The 27,511-nt window shown below is 44.4% G+C and overlaps 2 protein-coding genes across 11 annotated transcripts in view; one reads left to right on the top strand and one right to left on the bottom strand.

Moving 5' to 3' along the window:
- Window positions 1-5,920, bottom strand: part of Dnajc5b (DnaJ heat shock protein family (Hsp40) member C5 beta) — a 241,546-nt gene extending 235,626 nt beyond the window's left edge. For 6 of the 10 annotated variants that reach the window (XR_008213795.1, XR_008213797.1, XR_008213792.1 and 3 more), the window contains exons 1-2: window positions 5,491-5,920; window positions 2,780-2,956 (exon numbers count right to left, since the gene is read on the bottom strand). The gene's annotated coding sequence lies outside the window, so the exon portion shown is untranslated. Of the gene's footprint in view, window positions 1-1,404; window positions 2,161-2,779; window positions 2,957-5,490 lie in introns of those variants that run through there. The other 4 variants (XR_008213791.1, XR_008213796.1, XR_008213794.1 and 1 more) reach the window with 3 other exon arrangements.
- A 430-nt stretch (window positions 5,921-6,350) lies between these two features.
- Window positions 6,351-27,511, top strand: part of Pde7a (phosphodiesterase 7A) — a 116,394-nt gene continuing 95,233 nt past the window's right edge. The window contains exon 1 of the mRNA XM_052718751.1: window positions 6,351-6,561. Coding sequence (XP_052574711.1) covers window positions 6,424-6,561 — 138 coding nt within the window. The 5' untranslated portion in view covers window positions 6,351-6,423. The remainder of the gene's footprint in view (window positions 6,562-27,511) is intronic.

The raw sequence follows: 27,511 nt of genomic DNA, 5'->3' as shown, positions 1-27,511 counted from the left end.
TTTATTTTTCCCCCTAGTTTCAGAATCTGTTCATTTCCCCCCATGCTTCTAGGCATGGAAAGTTTCATGACCTCTTCAAGTAGAACATCATGGCTGTGGGAGTGTGTGGCGGAAACACTTCTTTACCTCATGTAGGCTGGGGAGCAGAGAAATGGGGAGGAGACTGGAGAGCAAGTATACCCTCTTAAGGGCTGCACTTAACCATTTCTGCCAGCCTTGTCCTACCCCTTACGGTGTCAGAGCCTCTCCAAATAGTGCCACCAGCTGGGGAACAACCCAAAACCCGAGCCTGCTGAGAGTTATTGGCAGTTGATGGCTTCTTGAGGAGGGAGAGTCAGTTTTCTTAAGGGGTGTGGCCTCTCCTCTCAAAGGTTACCCATGCAAGTGGTACACAGCCACATATGCAGCAAAACTTTCTTTGAAAAAATTTACATTCTTTCATTATTTGAGTATGAAATATTTAAAGCAGGTATTTGATAGTAAGACAAGGCACTGGAATCAAGAGTCTAAGAAATCTAACAAGTGATTTCTCTAAATGTTACTATTTTATTTATTAAAATGTGTGTGTGTGTGCGTGTGTGTGTGTGTGTGTGTGTGTGTGTGTGTGTGTGTGCTTGAGAACAAATGTCACAGTACACACATAGAGGGCAGAGGACAACTTGTGGGACTAGGCTGTTTTCTCCTTCCACCGTGTGGGTCCTGTGGACTAAAGTCAGGTCATCAGGCCTGCCAGCAAGTGTCTTTACCTGCTGAGACATCTCAGTAGCCCCAAATGTTACTATTTTATATCAAAATGACAGTTACGTTCAAAGATAGTTGTGAAAATAAATTGCTTAGTAACCAGAGGACTTGCTTTCCAGAGCCCATGTTACCAGGCACTTGCAGTCATGTGCACAAACATAGGCACACACATATACATATATAATTCGAAAATAAAATATTTGTAAAATACTGCTTAGCAATCAATGTTCAAGATTCTTCTGTCTAAGCTTCATTCTGTTCAATATTTTGCAAGGGCTTTCATGGAGAGTGAAGGAAAGGTCCTCTGCTCTTCATGACTATTCTCCAGAGATGGCGAGAGAGGAGCATGTGTTTAAAGACAGAATTTAAATGCCACACAAGCAGTTAGTTCAATGTTTATAACTAGAGACTAACATTTGTGATCCATGTCGTCAAGTCTCCCACATCCTTTAATTAGCAAATGGATGTTCTGCTGTGCCCCTCCCCAAAACAACAACAAAGGAAAAACAGCTAACTTGATTAGATGTTACTTTCCCCTATTTTAAAGGCTTTATATTTTTAAGATTTTTACCTGTTCTTTGAGAATTTCATATATGTTCACTATGTTCACAATGTAATTTGACCACATAAACCGCGCCCCCCCCCTCCCCTCCAACTTCTCCTGTCCCCTTCCCAACTTTGTATCCCCTCCCATTTTTTTTCTCTTTACAAACCTTTCAGTCCAATTAGTGCTGCCCAAATGCACATGAATAGGGCTGGACACCAGAGCATGGGTAACCTTTGAGAGGAGAGGCCACACCCCTTAAGAAAACTGACTCTCCCTCCTCAAGAAGCCATCAACTGCCAATAACTCTCAGCTAGGGGTGGGGTCTCATGAGCCCCTCCCCCACCCATGCTGGACTGTTGATTGGCTTGATCTTATGCTGGTCTTGGACAGGCAACCACAACTGCTGTGCAGCTCTGTCATAAGCAGGGGACACTTTTATAACCTGACACAGAGAAATGAATCTAGAACCTTCATAAAACCTGCTGAGTATCGTTATTGTGCTTCCCAGGGCTGCTACAACAAAGGGCGAGAAAAACTGGGTGCTAAAAACAGCAGTTTACTCTACATTGTTACGGAAATCACAAATCCAAAACTGAGTTGTCACTCCCTCTGAATATCCTAGAAGAGAATGCTCCCACTGGGGCTCACAGTAAGAGTTTACTTGTATTGGAAGTTGAGGCTGTCACTTGGCCATTCTGGACTCCTAGTTAACTATCAAGCCCAGGAAGGGATGATTACGTTATCTGGAGTGACTGATCCCACTGGCTTCACAGCTGGAGAAGAAAGCGATGCAGGAGACTTTGGGACTCGTCTTGGTACGTGGTGTTCATAGATTCCGTGGGTAAACTACAACAATCCCTCTGAAAAGACTGCTGAAGGAAGAAGGTTTGGTCAGTTCACAAGGCAAGGAACCACTACCATCGAAGACATTCCTGAAGGCAAAGGGAGTATGAAGTGGTCATGGCAGAGACAGGTGGTAGTTATAAATAGTAGTCATAGGCATGTTACCAGATGCAGACACAAGAACAATAGTTACGAGCATTTTGACACAGGTCTGTACATCTTAGCCAAATATTTTCTACTTGTCTCCATCTCCTTCTTCTAGCACTGATTAATGGTAGGTATCCTTATAAGTTAGTATTTAAGTTTCAGAATAACAGGGAGGTACTCTAACTTATCAAGTGGAGAAATGAACTCAAAAAGAAGACACTGTAATCTCTTTTGGAGAGGGAGTGATCTGGCTTGGGTTGTGCTAGAGAAAGCTACACGTTACAGGAAGAAGTATGATTCTGCTGAAAAATAAATGAGTAAGTGAACGTGGATGTCAGGACGGCAAGTGTAGGGCTGGAGTGATTTTGTACTGCCAATGAGTGTTGCTAACTACGGCTGCATTTCCAAGACGTTGTCTCCCCCACCCCCATCTTATGGTTCTGGTCTCAGCTGCCACAGCAGACACTTGCAAGATTTGAAAAGTGGTTATGAAGTCATTACCTGTTGGAGGTCTGTGCCACATCCTAGGTGCCACTGCGACTTGTGCAAATGCCTCCTACTCCGTCAGCTTGCCTCAGTGTTGAGGAGCAGCAGCCAGGCCTGCAGTGTCTCCAGCAGCTCTGCACCCAGGGCTAGCTCCTTGGCTAATGGCACCAGCTTCTTCTACAGATTGGGTCACTGGGGTGAGACACAGTGAGGAAAAGACACAGGTTCCAGGTCTCTCTCATAGGTCACAACTTGTCCAAACCTGTTAGCTCTGTGCAGCTGACTTTTCTTCCCATCTGCCTGTATGCTGACTTACAGTGACTTCATACTCACTACTAGACATGGAGGCAAAGGCCTTCCATAAGCCTCTTTAGTTCCCCCTCCCGCTCCGGGTTAGTGGCTTTTCTACGAGCCTGTAATCATTCCTTCCTGACCTTACCACACCAGCTTCTCCATAGGAAAGCCTGTATTTTAATAACAAATCTCGATAATAAATCCTTTTGGTACCACTTTCAATGATTCTGCTTCTTTGATCCAACTCTTTATATTCACTTAGGTTTTTGTTGTTTTTTAAAATCTCACATGAGTGTTGTGGCTAACATCTTCTGGCAGTTTTAGAATCTGCATGTCTAGTTAAAACACACTGGACTATGCTCCATGATCATGTAAGTGTATAGATTAACTTGGTGGGTGGCAGGTTTTTTAGTAGGTTAAGTCTTTATATTCAGAGGACATTTTTTTCAACATCCAAGTCTACTATAGTCTACTCATATAAAAGCATCCTTTGTATGAACCTTTGGCTTCCTTTACGTTTATTTTTAGGTATCTATCTTTCTGTTGCTTTAGGTAATGGAATTTCTTTCATTATTTAAAGTTTCTCTCTGTGGTGGTTCACTTTATGTGTCAACTTGGTAAGGCTATAGCATCCAGGTGTTTGGTACAACACGGGTCAAGATGCTGCCAACCCTTATACTCTGTAAATTTTAAGCAGATTATCTTTATCAAAGTAGCCGAGACTCATCTATTCAGTTGGAGGGTTTAGGTTTCCTGAAGAAGCAGCAATTCTGTCTAAAGACTCCAGTATGGAAATCCTGCCTGCGTTTTCTGCCCAGCAGTTTTCTCTTAGAGGTTTCAGATCCCAGAATACAAAATCAACTCTTACTGTCTGTCTGTCTACTCCCCAGATCTCAGCTTTGGCAATCTTGAGCCAATCTCTTAAAAAAATCTCTCTTTAACACCCCCACCCTTTCTGGTGTTTCTCTGATGAACCCTAATGCCTCCCCCAAGAACACTGAAAACAAATGAATTTCTTTCCTTGACACACTGCATGGTGTGGTGGAAAACTTAGGGCTCTGAAGGCAGACCAGAGTTTACTATGACAAGTGACTTCGTTTTGGAAACTGATTGCTTATCTGTAGAAATTGGATCAAATTACTGATGAGACTACAGCGTTTCGTAAAAACACTGCATGGAGCATATCTGCCAGGATTCTTGGCTCAAAGAGGTATACTGTAATATACTTTGCTGGAGGGGGATATACTGTTCAGTTGCCTACTTAGTGGTGAATCTTATTATTTAATTAACTAACAGTTGGATATTATTAAATGTGGTATATTTTATTCAACACAAATTTACCAATACCAGCTTTGTGTAGAGGTACTCAAATGGTTTTTGTTGTTGCTTGAGATAGGGTTTCAATATGTAGTGTGCCTAGTTTTGAAGTCACTATGATGTCTGAGCTGGCCTTGACTCTCAACTCTTCATCCTGCTGCCCCAGTTTTCCAAGAATTGCAATTATATGTGTGTGCCACCATGTCCAACAGATGTAGAGTACAAGGTTAGTTCTTGGGACCTAGCTATGTAAGGTGTAGGGCAAGTTTGTTTCTATGAGTCTACCTCTAAGTCTGTTGTATGATAAGGATTTCCTGAAGAGTAAATGGGCAAAAGTACTCAGCAGAATCCCAAATGACATGTTTAACACATCTACTACATGTTAAGGGAATAACTGGGATTTCAGAGACAGTGAGACCAGGTCTTGCACTACAAGAGCTCAGTTAATGCTTCACCATCCAGGGAAGACAAATTCCACGACACAGTAGGTATCATATAACAATGAAGGCCAGGCAAGTGAAGATACATAGGGGGCACGCTGTTTAAATAGTAAGAGAATACACCTTTGTTCATTTATCTGATCATGTGTATTCGGTACTCGATTTATATCATCATTAAGCTCAGGCTCAGCACTGTACTTCCAAAGGCCTGCCACTTTGCCAATGATCTTCTCAAATAACTGGGAGACTAGATGCCCTGAAAAATGATCCAAATCCATTTTGTCAGCAGGGGAGAGCTTGCTCAGGTTGAAGAATCTGATGCCCAAAGAAAGCATCAGGAACAGTCAGTTCCTGCTGAAAAGCTTTGGCAGTTTGGGACAGAAACTTGGCAAAGAACAAGCAAATTATATCCTCGTTTTACCAAAACAGGTGAAGAGCTTTTCCTATATCCTAAACAGCAAACGCTAACAAAGAAGGGACGCGTTTGGCTAGAGGAACTTTCGGTCTCCCTGTCCCCTTTGTCTTCTCGATAGAGATCGTCATTTCTCATCTTTTTTTTCTTGGTGGCAGAATTTCACTTCTTTCTCAGCCTCGGTGTTTCAAAGACCCTCATCCCTCTGGAGTTTTTGGCCCTTCTCTCTCTGCCCTGCAGGCCCCGATGGCCTGGGGCCTCACCTGCCAAGGCCAGCCTCTGGAGCCTCGCCTGGCTAGGGCATGGACGGTGACGTAGCGGGAGGACCGTGCCCGCGAGGCCTGCTGACGTCACCGCCGCAGCGGTCTCCCGGGAAGCCCTAGGACGGGAATTCCAGGAGGGGAAGCGTGCGGTGCCCCGCCGGGGCGGGCCGAGCCGAGCGCGATGAGGGCGCCGGGTGCTTCGGGCTTTTGGGGAGCCGGGCGGACGGAACAGCGCCCGTCGCATAGGCCGAACAAACTCCGGGTCCGTGCGCCCGAGGATGCCCCGCGCCGCACTCCTGCGCACGCGCCGCGGGTTGCTGCGGGGAGGGAGCTGCGGGGAGGCGGGAGGGGCCGGAGCGGCGCGGGGCGCGGCGCCCGAGTGGCGAGGACGCAGGCAGCCTAGTCCCGGCCAGCAGCCGGCTCCCGGGCGCTGCGGCGGCGGCGGCGGCGGCGCGGGGCGCGGGGCCTGCGGCGCGGCGTCGTGACGTCACGGTGGCGGCGGCCGTGGTTGGCGCAGGGTCCGCTGCTGCAAAGTGTGAATTACGCCGGGCTCGCGCCGCCGGCGGCGGAGTGGAGTGAGGCTCGGGGGAGGGGAGGGGCAGGGCTCCGGCGGCCGAGCTGCTCGCTGCTCCGCGCCCGTGCACCGGGCCCCGGACCGCTCTCGCGCCGCGGAGCCCCGGGCCGGCTGCTTCCCCTGGAACGCCGCCCGCCTGTCCTGCTCGGTCCCCGGCCCCCCGGCCCCCGGTCGCCCGCTGCAGCCCCTTCCCGCCGCCAGCCGCGCGGAGGGCTGGGAGGCGTCCGCGGCCGTCTGCGCCGCCCGCCCGCCCCGCGCGCGCCTCGGTCCCGGGTCCCCGCGGCGCGGGCCCCTCGCAGCGCAGGGGCGGGCGGCCGCGGAGTGGCGGGCGCCGCGCGGAGGCAAGGCGGGCGTGTTCAATGGAAGTATGCTACCAGCTGCCGGTGCTGCCCCTGGACAGGCCGGTCCCCCAGCACGTCCTCAGCCGCCGAGGAGCCATCAGCTTCAGCTCCAGCTCCGCGCTCTTCGGCTGCCCGCATCCCCGGCAGCTCTCGCAGGTAACCGCCGCCCCGGGGCCCGCACCCCGCGGCTCAGCGCTTTTGTCTTCTCTTGGAGGGGACTCGGGCCATTGTTCGGGCACTGTAGGCTGCTCTGCCCATCTCTCGATGGACAGCCTTTCACCCTGGGCTGGGCTCCGTGTCCCCGGCCTCTGCGACCCCCCGCCCGGTGCTAGCCCGTCACTCCCGCGGCTAGCCCCAGCAGTGACTTTGTCCTCTGCTCCCCTCTCCGCATCTCTTTCGAGTTGGGCCCCTTGTCCCTTAGCGGTGACCCGGAGTACACCTGTTCGCCCCCGCCCCCTGGCCCTCCCCCCACACCTGCGCGGGTTCGCGTGCCTTGCAGTGCTGCGCTGGTCCTGAGGTTCTCAGAACAATGGGCCTAGATGTCCCATTGTGGTCCTCACCCGAACTGCTTCCTTTTAGCGGATGGGCCTTAGGTGCCGGGAACTCGTGTGCAAAGTTGATGGTTTCGAATCAGTTTTCTCATTTGATGAAGGAGTTTTTAGGAGAGAAACCACCGATGAGCATTCACAAGGACTTTGTTTCCGATGGCCCAACACCAGTTGCTCCTGAACATTTTTTATTTTTTTTTTCTATGAAGTCCTTGGCTCAACTCCGTAGTTGGGTTAATTTTGGTTGCCAGATTTAGAATAACGAGACAGAAGAATTTTACTTTGTTTACATATGAACCGGGTGCCCTCATTGCCTTCTGCCAGAAGTTCTGTGTTTATGAGGTTTACTTTGGGGATGGGTACTGGGGGAGTGTACTTTAGAGTCTCACACTTGCTAGGCTAGCATTCCAACCAGTGAGCCCCAGCCATATATGTTTTTGTTTGTTGTTTATTTATTTATTGCAGAGCCTTTCTCCACAGCCCTGCCTTTAACTCATGATCCTCCTGCTTCAGACTTCCAAGTAGCAGGCCTGAGCCATCACGCTGGGTCCCATGATCGTTTTGTAAAATAAAATATTCTAATTTTTCCTGTTACTTAGTATTACCATTTATGGCAGCCTATTTCTCTCCTCAATTATATTGTAAGTATCATGAGCAAGGTATTTTTTAATTTTATTTATTTATTTTTGATTTTTCAAATTAGGATTTCTCTGTGTAGACCAGGCTGCCCTCAAACTCAGAGATCCTCCTGGCTCTGCCTCCCAAGTGCTGGGATTAAGGCGGGCACCACCACTGCCCAGAGAGCAAGGGTTTTTTTTTTTTTTGTTTTTTTTTTAAACAGCTAACATGGACAGCATCTTTTAGAAACGTTGCTTATAGTAGATTTCCACTAGATTCTATTTGTTATCACCTTTTGTCCCTTTTCTTTGTTTGGCCTGCAAGGTAGATAGAGCAAGAGGTTCCATTTGAGTTTCTTTTGAGGAATTCTTGTTTGTTTAAAGTCAGACTCTTTCCTGATACAAGGTAGTATGCTAATGAATTCAGTGTAAAATACTAAGTGGGATTTCAAGTAATACTTTTGTTACTTACTTTGGAGGGTAGTTTGTGAGCTGTATTTTTATTGTTTAACATATTTTAAAGTGCAGAATTCAAGAGGTATTGAAGACTGGTGAGAAGGTTTTTAATAATAGTGTTTTTTGTTTTTGTTTTGTTTTGTTTTTTTTATTTTTCGAAACAGGATTTCCCTGTGTAATAGTCAGTCCTGGCTGTCCTGGAAGCCAGGACTATTTGTAGACCAGACTGACTTCAAACTCAGAGACCTGCCTGCCTCTGTCTCCCAAGTGCTGGGGTAAAGGCGTGCACCACCACTGCCCAGCTTAATTAAAGGTCTTCAATGGAAGTAACTTTTTTATTTCTAAATACTGTTGTCTTCCTCAGATCACCAGGCATGACAAACACCCACTTTCAGTCATGTATAAATAGTAAAGCAATGCTTTATATAAAGTTATACAGTATGCGTTAAGTGTCTCCGCTCCCTGAGGAGGATATGGATGAGAGGAGTATTCCAAGGGATGGAAAATAAGGCTGATCCCAAGAGTTTTACCCAGCGTCGTAATTAACCCACAAAGACCAATTTAAGCTCCATTTTTTTTTCTTTGCTCATTCCTAGACTAAGGGTATTTAAATGGGTATCGGAATTTTAAAACCACGATGTTGACACATAAAGCAGATCCTGTAGAATGACACCTGTTTTACCAGCTCTTAAAACTTGTAAACAGTTTCTAGGTCTCCAGAGAGTATGTTGGAACTCCTTAGGTTTGAGACAGAAATTTTTCATTAATGAATATTTTATTTCCTGAACAACATTGCTCAGTTGTTACAGGGATTATAAACTTACCCAGAGGCTAAGATGGGTATATTATCCTTATCAAGGCTTTGTGTATCAGTTAATAAAAAATTGTGTGTTGATACTGAGTACTTTGGGGGTAGATGGGGATATGTAATGGGGAAAAAAAGAGGTAGATAATCTTGGAATCATATTCAGAGCTCTTTGAAACAGGCCTTTGATTGACTCACAGGCTTCCATTACCCGTGAATCTTTAGTTCCTAAGCTTAAGGTTACAGAACTTGGCAGAAGTTTAGGTGGTTTTGTAATTTTATTTAAGAGACTTAATTTTTTTCTTCAGTTACTAAGTACAATTTTAATTACAATTTTTTTATTTTAAAATAGGTTCAAAACTAGCTCTCATTTCAGTTCTTTATTTTTCACCACAGTACAGGAGCCCAGTTCATGGTAGGTAAATAATAAACATTTGAATGAATGAATAGATGAAATTACCTCAGACTGAGCTGAGCATCAATTGTGAATAGGAAACAGTTGGAGATCAATGTAGAATAAGGGGTCATTATCCAAAATTTGGTTTCAAACATGTGATTGTGGACTCGAAAATGACCCAGACAACTAGCGGAAAAAGTTTTGAGCAGGTAGCAGAGGTGCTTGCTGCCAGATAGTGGAAACCTGACCGTCCGAGTTCAGTCCTCAGAACCTGCAGAAAGGTGGAGGGAGAGAACTGGCTCTGCATAGTTGTCCTCGGCCTCCACATCTGAGCAGTGGCATGGTGCCTGCCCCCCCCCCCCCATAATAAAATTTAAAACAAGACTCTGAGCAACCAAAATAGATTTGAACATCATCTCTCTCAAAGCCTATGAGGTTGAGCAAACTTTTCAGAGTAGCAGGAAATTTGAAATGGACTTACAAGCAGCTACAGGCCAATCATCCTGATAGAAGCACAGGTTCATAGCAGACCTACCACAAGAGAGGGATGGGAAAATTTTTTTTTCCAAGCTGGCATGATTTTTAAAGGCATTGTAGGGATATTTAGCTTATGGACTTAAGTGTTATGGAACCAAGTGATTATTAGTCAAACAATGCTGCACAAAATCAGATTTTCCAAGTTAAAAGATTTATCCTGTGGGGGAAAAAAAAGATTTGTGTGCCAGTTAATGTTTTGTGCTCAAAAGTAAAGCTTCCTGGAGAATTCACCTCTGCAACACTGGCCTTTCTTAGGCGGAGGCATTGGCGTTGCGTCTTAAACCAGTCATACGCTACTTTTTCAAACAACTAATATGAAATTCTTGAATTATTTGAAAAGTGAGAATAATAGATGAATCCTGTGTGTTGCCATTTTGGGTGCCTGTTACATAGAGGAGTTTAAACGTTAGTCTTTCAGAACAAAGTTCATATTTGAAAAGAAATAAGGTATAAGTTGTGCTGTATTCACCATTGGTGTTTTATATATTTATGGTTCATTAAGTGTGAGAGTTGAGTAGTGTGTTGATTGGGGTGCTGGGGCACTGCACTTGGGGGCATTAGTCGGGTTTGGAGGCTGTATGGGCTAGTTCTGTGTCAGCACGGCACAAGCCAGAGTTATCTGAGAACCTCAGTTGAGAAGATGCTCCTACCAGACTGGCCTGTGGGCAGCCTATGGTGCTTATTTTTGATTGATGATGGATGAAGAAGGGCCCAGCTTAATGTGGTGGTGCCTCCCTTGGGCTGAGGGTTCTGAGTGCTATAAGAAAGCAGGCTGAGCAAGCCATGAGAATAAGCCAGTAAGCAGCATTCCTCCATGGCCTCTCCTCCTGTTCCTGCCTTCATGTTCTGGCCCAGCTTCCCTGGATGATGAACTACATACAAATGAAGCTGCTTTGGTCATGGTGCTCTGCCATAGCAACAGGAAAGTAACTAAGATAGAGGCATAGGAACACAATTTATTTGGGTTAGAAATTGGAGGTTTAATTTTTAATTTTTAAAATATAAGCACTTTTACTGAATGAAGTATTAGGATGCAGAATATGAATATAAGCTATTATATATAGCCTCATTGTGTTGTCTCAGCTAGGAACTCACAGTGTAGTTCAGGCTGGCCTCAAATCTTTACGCTTCCTACATTTGCCTCCAATCTCATTTAGAATTCTTGTAGGTCGTGTGTCGTGTCCCGTCGTCCCCCCCCACGCCCCCCCCCCACAACCACTCCGTTTTGGTTGTTTGAGAAAAGGTCTTGGGTAGCCAGGCTAATCTTGAACTAATTATATAGCTGGAGATTTTTGATTTTTGAACTTCTCTTCCTCCTACTTTTAACTTCCAGAGTTCTGCAATCACATGTATGCAACATTATGTGAAAAATCTTTTTTTAAGACACTATTTCTTACAAAGAAAAACCCACACAAACTCTGGTAAACACAGAGCACTTATCAGACTCCTTATATTAGATGTTAGAAGATGTAAAGGATTCATAATTAAAAACTACTTTGAGATTTCTGTCTTAACAGTTTGCTTTCTTTTTTACCCTTTATGTACAGATTGAGAAAAAAATCTGCGGGGTTATTAGCATATTGGAGTTATCAAGTGTGATAAAACACCTAGGATCCTGGAATAAGCTGCGGTAACCCAGTATAGTCGTTGACCTTTAGGCCAAGGGCTGAAGATTAAGTAGGTGTTTCTAGACAAATTCGTAAACGTAGGGGGAAGGGGAGAAAGGGTGCATTGTGTAGACAGATCTATGAGTGCTGTTCATTAAGTCTTCTGTGATTTTGTACATGTTCTCTGAACTCTCCAGTGTGATGTCACTAACTGTGTGGACAGTTGAAATGTGGGTATGACTAAGGGCATGGCATGTTAGCTGAGTTAATGAAATAACTGTGTAGTTAGTGGCTGAGCAGACGCCAAAGTGAGTGTATAGATCCGTGCTTACTGACGGTTAGCAGGATGTCAGGGTGATGGATCAGCAGCACAATGTTCAAATGTTGAGCATTTTCTGCCAAGCTTTTGTTTTTGTACGTAAAACCCCCTTTAATAGATGCCTTCATGCATGTTAGATAAAGTCTTTGGAATCACTAGCTCATGTCAAAAGGTAAGAACGTTGTTCTGGCTTTCTCTACAGGCTCTGTCCTTTCCTAGTACCAAGATAAATAATCATACTACTTTTGTCTCCACTCATATGTCACCAGACATTATAAATATTTGCTCCTGTAGTAGATGGGCTGCATCTGGGTTTGTTTTGATTAGAGTAAGCAAGAGTTTGTGCTTTCTGATGTGTTGTTTGAACTATTTGCATTTTTCTAGTGAAATTTCTTTTTCATATCTTTCAATCCTTTGTAACTACTCCAAATCCAGCATCAGTTTATAAGTGTGCATTATGCAAAATTGTTAACATTGACTCTTCACAAAGCTACCCATGAATGCTGGTCCAGGGGAGAGTAGGCATGCAGTTTCTAAGGGACCTATGCTGCTGCTGTCCTGGTTGACTCAAGGGTTCTGCTTATAGCCTTTCAGCAGAAAGTTTTGATTGCTGCTCCATGGCTCCACCTACTGGTAGAGATGGATCTTAATTTTCAGAAGATAATGGCCATATGGTTGCTAACTTGGTAGCTTGAGTTCCAACAAAGCCTACCACTACTCAAATTTTGAATAGACCAAAATACTGCTTTGGACCATTAAAAGTACTTGGCAGCCGGGCGGCGGTGGCGCACGCCTTTAATCCCAGCACTCGGGAGGCAGAGCCAGGTGGATCTCTGAGTTCGAGGCCTGCCTAGTCTACAGAGTGAGATCCAGGACAGGCACCAAAACTACACGGAGAAACCCTGTCTTGAAAAACCAAAAAAAAAAAAAAAAAAAAAAAAAGTATTTGGCAAATGATGCCTAATAAAGAGATATTGTCCTTTCTTCAATAATAAAAATAATAATTACTGTTCATTTTGGAGTAACACATACATGTCTGATTGTTTAACTGATACTTTTAATCTTTATAAATGCTCTCTGTAAAATAAGTAGTATTACTCCATTTGTGCCCAGTAGTAAACAGGGCCCTGGGCTATGAAATACCTTGATAGAGGCGTCTTTATTCCAACTGCCTTACTCTTACTAATTTTATCTGTCTCCGTGATGATGTTAAGTGGACTCTAGTCAGAATTTTAGGTTCATGGATTATGAATTGTGATAGCCTGTGACTATGAGTAAAGAAAATGAATTTGACACAATTTGGTCACTGTTTGAGGTGATAGCCTTCACTCAGGGCTTTCCAGAGCATATTGGAAGTATTTCAGTCCAGAGGCCATGTTCTAAGGAAGGTCACATGTAACTAAATCATGTGACCCAGGGTAATGAGAGATTGGAAACCACTTTGTTTGATGGGTGACTAAAGAAATTAGAGACATTTCATCTGGAAGGAAAAGGACACACATTTCATCCAGGAGGATTTGAATTGGAGGTGGATGGTGCTGTGCATGTGATGGAGTACTGCTGTCTTCCTGCATCTGCAGTGAGGTGGGTGGTGCTGTGCATGGTGGTGGAGTACTGCTGTCTTCTTGCATCTGCAGCTCTGGTTGAGTTGGAGGTGGATGGTGCTGTGCATGTGGTGGATGGAGTACTGCTGTCTTCCTGCATCTGGAACTCTGGTTGAGTTGGAGGTGGGCGGTGCTGTGCATGGTGGTGGAGTACTACAATCTTCCTGCATCTGCAGCTCTGGTTGAGTTGGAGGTGGATGGTGCTGTGCATGTGGTAGAGTACTGCTGTTTTCCTGCATCTGCAGCTCTGGTTGAGTTGGAGGTGGATGGTGCTGTGCATGTGGTAGAGTACTGCTGTCTTCCTGCATCTGCAGCTCTGGTTGAGTTGGAGGTGGGCGGTGCTGTGCATGGTGGTGGAGTACTGCTGTCTTCCTGCATCTGCAGCTCTGGTTGAGTTGGAGGTGGATGGTGCTGTGCATGTGGTAGAGTACTGCTGTTTTCCTGCATCTGCAGCTCTGGTTGAGTTGGAGGTGGATGGTGCTGTGCATGTGGTAGAGTACTGCTGTCTTCCTGCATCTGCAGCTCTGGTTGAGTTGGAGGTGGGCGGTGCTGTGCATGGTGGTGGAGTACTGCTGTCTTCCTGCATCTGCAGCTCTGGTTGAGTTGGAGGTGGGCGGTGCTGTGCATGGTGGTGGAGTACTGCTGTCTTCCTGCATCTGCAGCTCTGGTTGAGTTGGAGGTGGGCGGTGCTGTGCATGGTGGTGGAGTACTGCTGTCTTCCTGCATCTGGAACTCTGGCTTGGAAATGAGAGGAGGAGAAAGGAGGAAGACAGATCTGGACTTGTCCTGTACTCACACTTGTTGCATCCTGTTTGCGTTTTGTGTCAAGTGTCTCTAATGCAGAGAAAACATAAGCTTCAAGTTGTCATTTATCAAGGTGACACAACTGGGTTTTGGGAGTGGCTTAAACTCCAGGTCTTTGTGACTTTAGTCTGTGCATTCTCTTCTGCTTCATTTTACCACATGTGAAAGCATGTGTGTTAGTAATGTTTCTGTTGCTGTGAAGAGACACCATGACCAAGGTAACTTAGAGAAGAAAGCATTCAATTGGGGGCTTGGTGACAGTTTCAGTGAGTGAGTTTGTGATCATCATGGCAGGAAGTATGGAGCAGTAGCTGAAAACTTACACCCTGATCCACAAGCAGAGAGACTGGGCCTGGCCTGCCCCTGTGGCACACCTCCAAAAGGCCACACCCCCAATCCTTCCTAAATTATTCACCAGCTGAGAGCCAGACATTCAAATATTTGAGCCTTTGGGGGCCATCTTCATTCAAACCACACAGTGTATTACTGAGTATGAATGGAAAGAGGACCAGTACCCGGGAACAGTGAGGACTGGAAGAGGGATCGTAACAGACACTTAATGAAGTATTAAAGTCTTTCATTAGTTACTTTGAACTCTAAAATACCAGGGAGTCAGCTAAGCTTGGAGACTGGCCTGTCTGAAGCATCACTCTGAACTTTTTTTTGGTTTTCAAGACAGGGTTTCTCTGTGTAGTTTTGCGCCTTTCCTGGAACTTACTTTGTAGACCAGGCTGGCCTCGAACTGACAGAGATCCGCCTGGCTCTGCCTCCCGAGTGCTGGGATTAAAGGCGTGCGCTACCACCGCCCGGCCACTCTGAACTTGTAAAGGGATTGTCCCATTCTAACTTCATTACTTTTTTTTTTTTTTTTTTGGTTTTTCGAGACAGGGTTTCTCTGTGTAGCTTTGTGCCTTTCCTGGAACTCACTTGGTATTCCAGGCTGGCCTTGAACTCACAGAGATCTGCCTGGCTCTGCCTCCCGAGTGCTGGGATTAAAGGTGTGTGCCACCATTGCCCGGCCTAACTTTGTTACTCTTAAGCTGCCTTTTTGTTTTAGGTTTCAAATTTACAATTTTTGTTTTAAAAATTGAAAGTTATATTTATGGAATAGTACCAGAGTTGTAATCTATTGTGTGCTTCATCAGAGTGATAAGTGAATTAAATAAATGCTTAGAGAATTAATGCTTTTAGTTGAGATTTTACATTTAGGACTCGATTCTGGTTACTCGAAATAGAAATGTTGATAAAGATTAATTGTCAAGGATATTTATCCCATTATTTGCCATTGTGAAAAATTAGGAACAACAAATAGTTTCTAAATGGCTAAGTACAGTTTTCTTGTTGTGGAATATGGTAATTAAATCATTCTGTGTTATGCAGCTACTTAAATGCTTTGAAGAGCTTAAAATATAATAGCTTAGATCACATACAGTGAAATACATTTAGTGTTTTTCTTATTTTATAATGTATAGCTACTAAAGTGAATTAAAGAATATTTAATTGCATGAATAAAATGCTGAAAACATAATTAAGTGAAGAAACTTTGGAATATCCTAGAATTTCCCAGTTTAACTACAAAAAAACTCAATGTATATAGGTATGCACACACACAAACACGCTTGCACGAAGAAAAAGCTAGCTGTATCTCCAAATGCTAACACTGTCTCAGGATGATGAAATCGAAGTAATTTCTATTTTTTATTTAGAAGGTTTACATAATCAGTTTACATTACTAGTTTGCCAACAGAATTCTTTCTTTCAGATCAGTATTTCGGAGTGAAAACGTGAAACCAGCTGTACTTGGGGTGAGGTTGCTGGCAGATGGAGTGGGCTGCCTCGTGAGATTCTAAACTCCTCTTTGTGATGATGGAGACATCAGGATGTTCCCAGGGAAACTGACTCCTGCTTCCTCCCAGGTTCAGCATTTCACAATGCTCTGGGTTACTCAGGTTCCGTGGCTGCTTGTGTAGCTCTGGTCCTTCTGAAGCAGTTTCATCCTGTCAGGGAGAGGCTGGGAAAGAACGTGGAATTGTTGTTGGGAGGAACTATCTGATCACAGCTGGCGAGGTGGACTTTAAAATGACCCTGGTGGAGAGGGGAGGACTGGGCAGTCAGGTTGTGGGGTCATATAGTCCTACTTTTGAAGTTTGGGAGAGCCTGCAGATCATGAGGCAAGTAACACACATCCTGGTGGGAAGAAGAAGACAGGCGAGCTTTTCCTCTCTTCCTCCCTGCCTTCTTGCTCACTCTCGGTATTTTTTAGTTCTGGTGATGGGAACCAGGGCCTCTCACAGGCCACCAAGAGCTCTGCCACTGAGCTCCATCGCTTAGGCTTCGGCTCTGACCTGCTCTGGCAGGAGGAGGTAAGGCATCAGGCCAATGTAGGCCGCAGTGAGGAGGCAGGCCATGCATGCTCATGGCAGGCTGAGACCCTTCCTGCTCCGACTCCTCCAGGGAGTGTCCTCTGGGCTTCAGTATTTGGAAGTGATAAAATGTTTGGTTTGTTACTTAACTCACAACTTAAAATGTTCTTGTTAAAATTTAAATGTGTAACAGTTCAACATCCTCCACCCATTAAAAACACATGAGCAACTCAGGACTTTGTCAGTTTTATATTTCCTTTTCTCTCTGATCTCTTATTTCCTCTACATGTTATTATCCCAGTGTATGCTTTTAGACTTGAGAAAATTTTTGTTAGTCATTCTAATATACTTTTCAGCAAATAAAGGAGTAAGCTTTCTCACGAACTCAGTACCTGGTAATAAGAAGGGCTTGCGTTTCACCAGTCACCTAGTTCTGAATTCCAGGACACAATCCTAACGTAAAATTCTATGTAAAAATATGGAATTGGCCTGATGTGGTGACACACACCTGTAATCCCTGCATTCCCACATCAAGGCAGGACGATCCGAGGTTCATGGTCAGTCTCAGCTGCGTAGTGAGTTTGAGGCTAGCCTGGGTTGAGACTGCAAACAAATACAGCCAGGGCTCTGTCAACGTCAGGTTTATTAACGTCTGAGTTACTACTGCACTCATGGCTAATAGTAGAAAATTCTAAAACTGTTTATCACAAAATTTTTAATAAGTATTAAAGTCAAATTTTGCCAGACATGCATTTTCAATGGTACAGATGGTTTTGATTTCAGTGTTATTTTATCTGTTCATTTATATTAATCACCAGAAAATATGGAGTCTTATATTGATTCTGTTCTTTTTTTGCCTTAATACTGGAAGTTTGTTAGTTTTCATTATTATAATAAAATACCAGAGACAAGTAACTTACAAAGAGACAAGGCTTATTTTGTTTCACACTTAGTACATTTCAATTCATGATCAGTTCTGTTGCCTTGGAGCCTGCGGTGAGGCAGCATAACATGTTGAGGGCCCGTGTTTTAATAAAACCTCCTATCTTGGCCAGGAAGTCAGTAGGGGAAAAAGCTAGGGTCCCACCGTTCCCTTTTCAGGGCACACTGCCACGGACCTGATGCCTCCTAACATTGCCATGCTGGGAATCAGTACTTTACTACCTAGGACTTGGAAGACAGATCAGATCCAACTATGGCAATTTTTTTTTTTTTTTTTTTTTTTTTTTTTTTTGAGACAAGGTTTCTTTGTGTAGTCCTGGAACTCAAACTCAGAGATACATCTGCATCTGCCTCTGACTCCCAAATGCTGGGGTTAAAGGTATGTGCCACCATACCCTGCTCTGAAACCTAATTTTTGAATTTATTAGATTGGAGCTGGAGAAGTGGCTCTGTGGTTAAGAGTACTTGCTGATCTTGCAAATAACCCAGTTTCAGTTTCCAGCACCCATCCGGCAGCTTTCAGCTGTCTTAACTGCAGTTCCAGGGGACCTGATGCCCTCTGTGGCCTCCACAGACACCGTCATGCACATGGTGCACACGTATAGGCTCTCAAACGCATGCACACACCTGCGTCAGAATACTTCATGCACGTAAAATACAAGTAAATGCATCTTTTAAAAGAATTGGTGGATCATAAATATGCTGTGTTTTAGTAGTACTACTTACTGTTCTGAGTTACATGCAACACAATGTCCCTTATCCAAACTGTTTTAATACTTTGTCAGCTAGCAACTAGATTTTCATGGAATTAGTAACTTAGAGAAAAGATTTGATAACCTTGTGTCTAATCTTAACTTTTTTCTGCCATGAATATTTTGAAATAATCTTCTGATTCCCCAGATGTTGTTAGACAAACCCCAAGACAGTACTCTACAGTAAATTCCAAAATCAGTGAGCGTTAAGGTTTTCTCATTCTAGGTGCTGGAGAGCTGAGATGGGTCAGTAGTTACGAGCACTCACTGTGCAGTCATGAGGATTGGACTTTGGATCCAAGCACCCAAGTCTGGCCACTCACAAACACTTTTAACTCCAGCTCTGAGTGATCACAGTCCTCTTCTGACCTGTGGGTACCTGTACACACATGTGCACACACAGAGACACGTTGTGGTGGTTTGAAAGAAAATGACCTCCGTAGGCCCATAGGGAGTGGCACTATTAGGAGGTGTACCCTTGTTGGAAGAAGTGTGTCACTGTGGGAGCAGGCTTTGAGGTCTCACATGCTCAAGCTGTGCCCAGTGTGACTCACAGTCTCCTTCTGCAGCCTGTGCATAAAGATGTAGAACTCTTAGCTCCTTCTCCAGCTCCTTCTGTCTGCTTGCCACCATGAAGCTAATGGACTAAACCTCTGAAACTTTAAACCAGGCCCACTTAAATGTTTTCCTTTATAAGATTATGGTCATGATGTCTCTTCACAGGAATAGAAACCCTTAGTAAGATAGAAGTTGGTTCCAAGGACTGGGGCATTGCTGTGATAGGCCTTACCACGTTTTGTTTGGAGGAATATGGACCTTGGGACTGTGGATTAGGAAAGCAGTTGAATGCTTTAAGTCCTGCTTAATGGACCATTCTAGTAGGAACATGGAAAACAGTGGTGCTGAGGGTGATTTGAATGGTGGGGGCCTGGCTCAAGAAGTTCCAGAGGAGTGTTAATGTGTTGCCTAGAGATTATTATTGTGATATTTTGGTGAAGAATGTGGCTACTTTTTGCCCTTATCCAAAGACTCTGCCTGAGGCTAAAGATTTGGATTAATTCCATTGACAGAGGAAATCTCAAAACAGCCTAGTATAGACTCTGTCATGTGGTTATTAGTGTTCACTTTTATGTAGATTTATACTGAAAAGGAGCAAGCTGAGCAAGGAAAAATACAAAATGTGCAGAGTGAGAAAGGGGGCACCAGGAAGTGGAATAGAGCTAAATTATGTGCTCAAGGAGACAAACAGATTAAGAAATGGCATAAAGGGAGTGGAGACCTTAGGGCAAGATCCCACTCAGCTAAGCTTCCAGTTTGTGAAAAGAAAGAAAAATGAAAAGGAACTAAAGAAAAGCTTAGGGCCAGATATGGTGGCACACACCTTTAATCCCAGCACTCCAGACGCAGAGGCTGGCAGATCTCTTGAGTTTGAGGCCAGCCTGGTCTACAGAGCAAGTTCCAGGATAGACAAGCTTAGGCAGTGAAGGAAACCATCCAAACCAGAAAGTTGATAAAGATGTAATTGAACAAGGGAGCCATGTTCAGCCACACTAAGCGGCAGACGTGGCAGCTTTGGCCACATGGTTCTGGCTTTTAGAGTGAAGGATAGGAGAAAGGGGTTATGGACTCTGCCTCTGACACAAAGGAAAGCCGCTGGGGCCAAGCATATGTCAGGGGCGTCCCTACCTGGAGGCCCAGAGAGCCCACCATGTGAAACTGGAGCCTGGATTGCCTTGGAGACCCCAAAATATTGGCAATGCCAGAGCTGTGGTGTACAGTCCGAGGAGAGCTGCCATCAGGGAGTGGAACCAGCTCAAGAGAGAGAAGTGTGTTGCAGTCAACAAAGCTGAAAGAAGTTGGAGATCTGAAGAGCATTTTGACATCAGATGTGGAGATGCAGAGTTTAGAGTTTCCCCAGCAGGCTTTCAGTCTTGCTTTGGTCCAGGGTTTCTTCACTGTGCTCCCTTTTGGAATGATAATGTATATCCTGTGCTGTTGTATGTGGGAAGTGTGTAATCTGCTTTTTCATTTTGATCTTTATAGGGGATTACAGTTAAGAAATTGTCCTGAGTCTTAGAAGAGACTTTGAACTTTGGACTTTTAAACAAGTTTGAGACTGTTAAAGACTATAGGGACTTTTGAGTTGGACTAAATGCATTTTGCATTATGCTGTGGCTATAAGCCTATGGGAGCCAGGGAGTAGAACATGGCGGTTTGAAAGAAAATGGTCTCCACAGACCTATAGGGAGTGGCACTATTAGGAGGTATGGTCTTATTGGAGTAGGTGTGGCCTCATTGGAGAAAGTGTGTCACTGTGGGGGCGGGCTTTGAAGTCTCATATGTTCTAGCTGTGCCTAGTGTGGCTCACAGTACCCTTCTGTTGCCTGTGGATCAGATGGAGAACTAAGATGGAGAACTCTCCTTTCCCAACACCATGGCTGCCTGCATGCTGCCTGCATGCTTCTCGGCATGACAGTAATGGACTAAACCTCCAAAACTAAGCCAGCCCCACTTAGGTTTTCCTTGATAAGAGTTGCCTGCTGTGGTCATACTCTTTACAGCAATAGAAACCCTAAGATACACACACACACACACACACACACACACACACACACACACACACACACAAAACCTTGTTAAAAATAGCTCTAAGAAGAGGCTGAGAAGAGGAAGAGTGCAAAGGGGCAGGAGATGCAAACAAAGGAAAAGCACCCTGCCATGTCAGCAAAATGGTTCGAGGAAATTGTGTAGATAAGGGCTGGCAAGATGGCCTGCTGGGTAAGGGTACTCACCACCAAGACCGACAGCGGAGTGGGATCCCGGAATCCACATGGTGGAGAGAGAAAGCAGACTCCTGCAGTCCTGCAGGTCCTTTAACCCTCACACGTGTAAATACACACACGCACAAACACACGTATAAATATGCACGCACACACACACACACACACACACACACACACACACACACACACACACTAAATAATACATGTTAAAAAAGGAAACGAAGTTTGCGGGTGGAAATTGAGGACCTAACCAGTTCCCTGAAGACTTGAGGAGTATGCCCGACATAAGGAGCTGCCGCTTGCTGTGTTGTCTGTCTGTCACACTGTCCTACTTTATTTAGTCTCTGTAACTATAGAGGCATATGTGTTTCGCATCTACTGTGTTCCTCCCCTTTCTGAGGTGTGGGAGAAGAGTCATCGCATAGCCTGGACTGGCTTTGAATTTGGAATCTTCCTGCCTCCATCTCCCAAATGCTGGGATTAGAGTTGTGTGCCACCGCACCCCACCTTTCCTGTGATTTTGTTCCTCAACTGTCTTCATGAGTAGGTCTGTGGGAATGGAATCAGAATTCAAATGCTTGAAAGGGACAGTTTAAATAATTCCATTTCCATCGTTTTCCAGGTTTAAATGCTGAGGCTGAAAGATGCGGAGTGTTTAAGGTCGCACAGGCGGAACGTGGAGAAGGCAGGGGTGTCGACGTAGTTCAGTCTGCATTTACCGTGTGCCTGGCTTTTCTCCCTGGTCGTAGGCTTCCTGCAGAACGATCGCTCTATGGAATTTCTTTAAGTGGAAGCATTTGTTTAATTGAGTAACAGGTCTTTAATACATCGAAGCACCTGTTCAGAGACCAATTCTAAAAATAGCTCAGTTACTTTTAATTAAAACATAATGAGAGACAAAGCGAAGTCATTGTTGAAAGTGTCATGGACCAGTTAGAAACACAGCATTTGACTGTTGAAGTGTGGTTTACGTGGGATGTAATGAAGACAACCTTTCTTGAAGAAAGACATCTCACTTGCATTTTAAAATGAATCTCAGTGAAGTTTTTTCACCCCAGGGAACAAGAGAGAATGTTGCTGATGCACAACATTTATTTTATAACACTGTGTGTTTACTGTGTATGAAGTGGAGAGTAGTGGAGGCTTTTGTTGCAATTTTTAATTTTTTTCAATCTCTTTTTTGTGTCAGTTCATTGTGAACATTTATTTTAAGAAAAACAAAGTAAGGTGAAAAATCAATTTTAACAAGAGCAATACCATCTGATTCTTAAGAAAATGAGAACACTTGTTAATAACTGTCAGAAGAGTTGAGCATTCTAAGAAATACATTAAAAATGTGCAAAGCTTCTTATAGCAAAGGAAATACATCAAAAGATTGTGGAGGAAGGGCAGGAGAGTACTCTCATATTGGTGAAGACTGATAAAACAAGTATTGGCAAGGATGTGAGAACATGGTCATTCTCTGTAAAATTTATTTGTGTGTGAGAGAGAGAGACAGAGACAGAGAGACCCCCACAGAGACACACACAGAGAGAATAGGAATGGAACTGGAATTTGGAGGTGGTTGTGAGCTACCATGTGGTGGCTGGGAATTGAACCTGGGTCCTCTGAAAAGCAGTCATTGCTCTTAACTGCTGAACCACTCATCTCCTCAACCTCGCAAATGAAAATTTAATGTGAATATAGTAACTTTTTTGAATTTTGGAATTTGTAAATGTAGCATTTGTGTTCAGATTTATGCCCGTAGGTTTTTTTTTTAACATTGATTTGTGTGTGCGTGTGTGTGCGCGCGCGCTCGTGCTTGTGCATGCTGCAGTGTGTGTAGAAGTCAGGAGTCAGTCAGTTCTTTTCTTCTGCCGTGTGCGTCCTGGGGATCGTACTCCAGGCACCTTTACCTGCTGAGCCATCTTGTCATCCCCGTACAGATTTTTGATGACGCTTTGTAACATTAATAATGACTTACATTTCAATATTCATCAGTGGAGGAATGGTTAAATTCATAGTATTTTGTTTATCTTTCCAGTGCTGAGGCTCAAACCCAGGGCTTTAGATGTTCCAGGCAGGCATTCTACCAGCTCGCTACATCCCTAACTCAATTGATGATATTTTTATTAAACAGAATACAGTATTCAATAAAAATTATGCCATCTAGTCAGATTTATCATTGAAAAACTATACAGCTGTTTGAATGAAGGAATAAATTAGTGTTTATGTTGCCTGCTTGCCTTTCCTCCCTCTTCCCTTCCGGGGAGTGAGTGTACAGCCCAAACTTGCTTCCACCTTCCAAGTGCTGGGATGGCGGCTGTGTGTGTGCTACCGCGCCTGGGCTGTTCATGTAGCTTCCTGGTAGCATCTATGTTTGTAGGTAAAATCATGGATGATGCCACAGATGTCAGTGTGTGACTATGTTAAATCTGTAAGGTTGTTCAGTGTAATATTAATGTAGCTGGCTTTGGATAGTGAAATTGTGGTAATTTTTACTGTCTTACTTGGTGATTTTTGTTATATAATGAGAAGATTTGTGTGTGTGTGTGTGTGTGTGTGTGTGATCTAAAATCAACAAAGATATTTTTTGAAACCTTTGATTTGCATTTATTTGTTCCGTTTGAACATTGTTCAAGTAGAATTTTAAAATTATGAAAAGACCAGGCCCTAGATAATTTAATAAAATAGTGGTGTATTCATCACTGTATTCCTGAGCCTGGTTTTAACTATAAATACAGATGAATTTTATTCAAGAGGACAAATGTTCTTCAACCTCTTCACATTGAGAAGTTTCACCATAATTAGTCTTACAATGATTTTTATCCTTAAAGAATTCCATACAATGTATTATGATCATATTCATCCTCCCCCCAACTCCTTCCAGGATCTCCCGCCACCATATCCTTTGTGGGTTTTGTTTTAAGAGAAGACTCTCTCACTGAAGATTTCCTCATCCTCTGTAAAATCTTTCTCCCCCGTTCCCCATGATGTTCCCTAAGCATTACGTGAGGGGTTGTGTTGTAAATGTATTAATTGGGGTTGAGCATCTCACAGACCGTTGTTGTCTGCCTCTGACCAGCTGTGGCTTTTTGTAATGATCTCTGTCTCCTGCAAAAAGACCTTCTTTGATGAGGAGTGAGAGCTCCACGGCCCTGTGGGTGTAAGGAGAAGTGCTCAGACTACATACAGATTAACCGTTTAGGGAAGCGGCCATATGGGTTCTCCTCTAGGTTTCGTGACCTACCCAGCCACTGAGAGTTGGCTAACTTTACAGTGCCGGACATGAATTTCCCTCCTGTCGAGCAGGCCTTAGATCCAGTTAGGTTTCGGTCACCTGCAGGACATGAGCGCCATGGTTGCACCCTTTGCACTGCCTTGCCATGCTGGTTACTGCTGATACTGCAGGCTAGGGCCACTGACTGCTTTTCTGGCTCCTTAGTACTGCGAGCTAGTCCTCAGGGAGGAGTCTTCCAGGTCAGCCCAAAGTGGAGTGTCTTCAGGAAAAGGGCATTTTCTGGAAATTACCACAGGCAGCAGCAGTGCCTACATTGTTTGAAGGTCTCTTGGACTTCCCTGAGCAACAACTCAGAAGGTTACCCTTGCCTGGCACTGGGGTATTGTTAGTCCGTGGTGGTGTGCGGGAATATTGTAACCTTAATTGAAGTAACTTCAATTAAGCAACATATATGCACCGTTTGTGTGTGTGTTTATGTGTGAGGTGGGGTGAGGAGGGCAGGGAGGGAGATAGAAGTTTAAGCAGGCAGGATTCCCTGTGGCCTTTTCAGTCATCCTTGTGTGGACTCCTCTCCTTCCCTCTCCCTCAGTCTGCCATCCTCTCCCTGCACAGGCAGGTCTCCCCGACTCATCCCCCATTTCCCCCTTCCATGGCACCTGTGTCCTGTTACTCTCCTCTCTGGTGTCCTGTGCAGGTGGTCCCCTCAGTCCCTTTAACTTTCCTGATATCTGTGGTTCCTCCACACAATATAACGGTGTCTAAAGATTCTGCGTTAGCTCCCACAAATAAAAGGTCTGTGCTACTTCACGCAGTAAATATTTTGTTCTGTTCTTTTACCTGCAAATTTAGCTGTAAGGAGAACTGCAGCCACAATGAATAGTGTTTGAAGTGTTGTATGGAGAAAACACTACAGTCTTAATGGAAAACAAAGGAAAGCTACGAGAGTGGGTAGTTTACAAAAAAAAAAAAGTTTTAATTGCCTACCTCAGAACTTGGAAGGGAAATTTTTGGTGTAAACTTAACTTACTGAACTGTTTGAGGATCTCTTTATGTGGAAAAAAAAAATCTAAGAAGTCTTGAAGAAAAGGTATGGTTAGAAGAGAGCTCGGTCCCCCAGCACCACACACAGGGCTGACCTGAGGCACAGGGACAGCACAGACTCTTTTCTCGTGAGCAGACTCGGTTTTGACTGTTGAGTCGTGAACATTTTTAGAGCAGGATGACCACGTTAAAGAGACAGTGAAACTGGATGGGAAATGGATGCAACTGGAAATCACCATGGGAAGCAAAATATGCAGACTCAGAAAGGCAAATACCTCATACTTTCTCTCATGTGGAAACTAAATTTAAAAGTGTGTGTGTGTGTGTGTGTGTGTGTGTGTGTGTGTGTGTGTGTGTGCACTTACGTGTGTGAGGAAGATCACAAAACTGTGTGTGCTTACTTGTGTGTGGGGAAGGTCACAAAGCTTGGAGTGGAAATAGTAATGGATTGCATGTAAAGGGAGAGAAGAAGAGGCTGGTGGAGCGGGAAGAGTGACGTGGAAAATCACGAGGGAGCAAAAGTACAATAAATATAATGACACATGTATGAAAATGACATGAAGAAAACCAAGATCAGAAATTCTGGCAGGAACCTCACACTGTGACCTCTCTTAGACTAAATATCTTTGGATCCATAATTATATTATATGAGATCATTTGTCTTTGTGGATACGTACAGACCAAGATGCATTTGGAGAAGAAAGCTAAGTGGATCTGGATGCCAAGAGCTGGTGAGAGGCAGCTGTATCCTAGCGAGACCAAAGCTAGCTGGGTTCAGAAGGGACTGGGGAGAGGGAGCCTTCCAAAGGAGCAGGCACTCAGTGCTTTGATTTTGGACCTCCGTCCTCTAACTGGGGAGAATAAATTCTCTTGTTTTAGCTCATCCAGTTTGTAGTAGTGTGTCACAGCAGCCGTAGGAAATGGACACGGATGGCATGGATTGTTTTTGTTTCCCGTGTGTGTGTGTGTGTGTGTGTGTGTGTGTGTGTGTGTGTGTGTGTGAGAGAGATGGGGGTAGGGGGACCATAGGGAAACCAGAGGATAACTTTGTGGTGTTTTCTACTTTTACATGAGTTCTGGGATTGAGCTGAGATAACCAGATTTGCACATAAACACAAAATTGCGGTATATTTTTATATGGGTTCATTTGGATAGTTCATGAAGTTAAGGGGTAGATAGCCTTTGGGTCTAGGAATCAGAAAACCTTTTACAAAGTGAGATCCATGTGCTTGAACTCCAAAGAAAGATTAGAATCAGCCTACAAGATCCCTCTGCTGGGCTCTGCATCTTCGATGCCACTGGTACTGTCTAGGTTGGGACACCTTTGTCCTGCCACTAGAAGTCTGTTTCCACGGGTGGTGGGAATGATTTTTTGTTTTGTTTGTTTGTTTTTGAGACAAAGTCTCACTATAAGTAGTGCTGACTGTTCTGGAATTCACTCTGTAGACCAGTCTGGTCTCGAACTCAGAGATCCACCTGGCTCTGCCTCTTAGGTGCTGGAATTAAAGATGTGTGTCACTATGACCAGCTAAGGTAGAACTGATTTTTAAAATGCAGGTCAGATCATGTCAGCCAGCTGAAACTAGTGAGTTTTTTGTACATATAAAATCCAAGTTCTTCTTCATGGGGTGGGCCTGCATGATTGGCCCCAGCCCCCTTCCTTCTCTTCCTCATCTCTTCACAGTGCCCTCTTCTGTCTGTGAATGGGCCAGCGTCAGGACTCAGGAGTCTCCCATGGCTCTTTGCCACCCAGTCTCAGCCCAGTGTTTGCAGACCTTCCTTTGGCCCCCATCTATCTCAACCATTGTTTTGCTTGGTTGACATTGTGTGTCTCTGCCTGCTGTCTGTTCCTATTTCCCCCGCTACCTCTGCCACCCCAGAACACGTGGTTAGCACGTGGTGGGCATGTCTCCCTATCCACTTCAGTGTCTGCAGTGTGCAACACTGATTAAGGTTCTGGACAGAGGAGTAAGAAAACTTGTAGTCTCATTCTTAGGTCAGAACATAGGCCACCATAAGCTTCCCTTAGGCTCCGTCTCCAGTTACTTCATAATTTCATATCATAACGCCATCTTCAAGTTTGTCCTGTGTTTAACTTGTCTCCAGTTTTACTGGTACTCTCTTATTCTCTAATTTATGTAGATCTCACATAAAAATTTACTGGGACTAGGGGCTGGAGAGATGGCTCAGTGGTTAAGAGCACTGACTGCTCTTTCAGAGGGCCCAGGTTCAATTCCCAGTACTCACATGGCAGCTCACAATTGTCTGTGACTCCACTTCCAGGGGATCCAACACCTTCTGGACTCTGCAG

Source organism: Peromyscus californicus, unplaced genomic scaffold (assembly GCF_007827085.1).
Source record: "Peromyscus californicus insignis strain IS unplaced genomic scaffold, ASM782708v3 Scaffold_5__1_contigs__length_169319896, whole genome shotgun sequence".
NCBI classification, from domain to species: Eukaryota; Metazoa; Chordata; class Mammalia; order Rodentia; family Cricetidae; genus Peromyscus; species Peromyscus californicus.
Note: the sequence above shows the minus strand (reverse complement) of the source record. Positions and strands in the feature narration are given on the sequence as shown.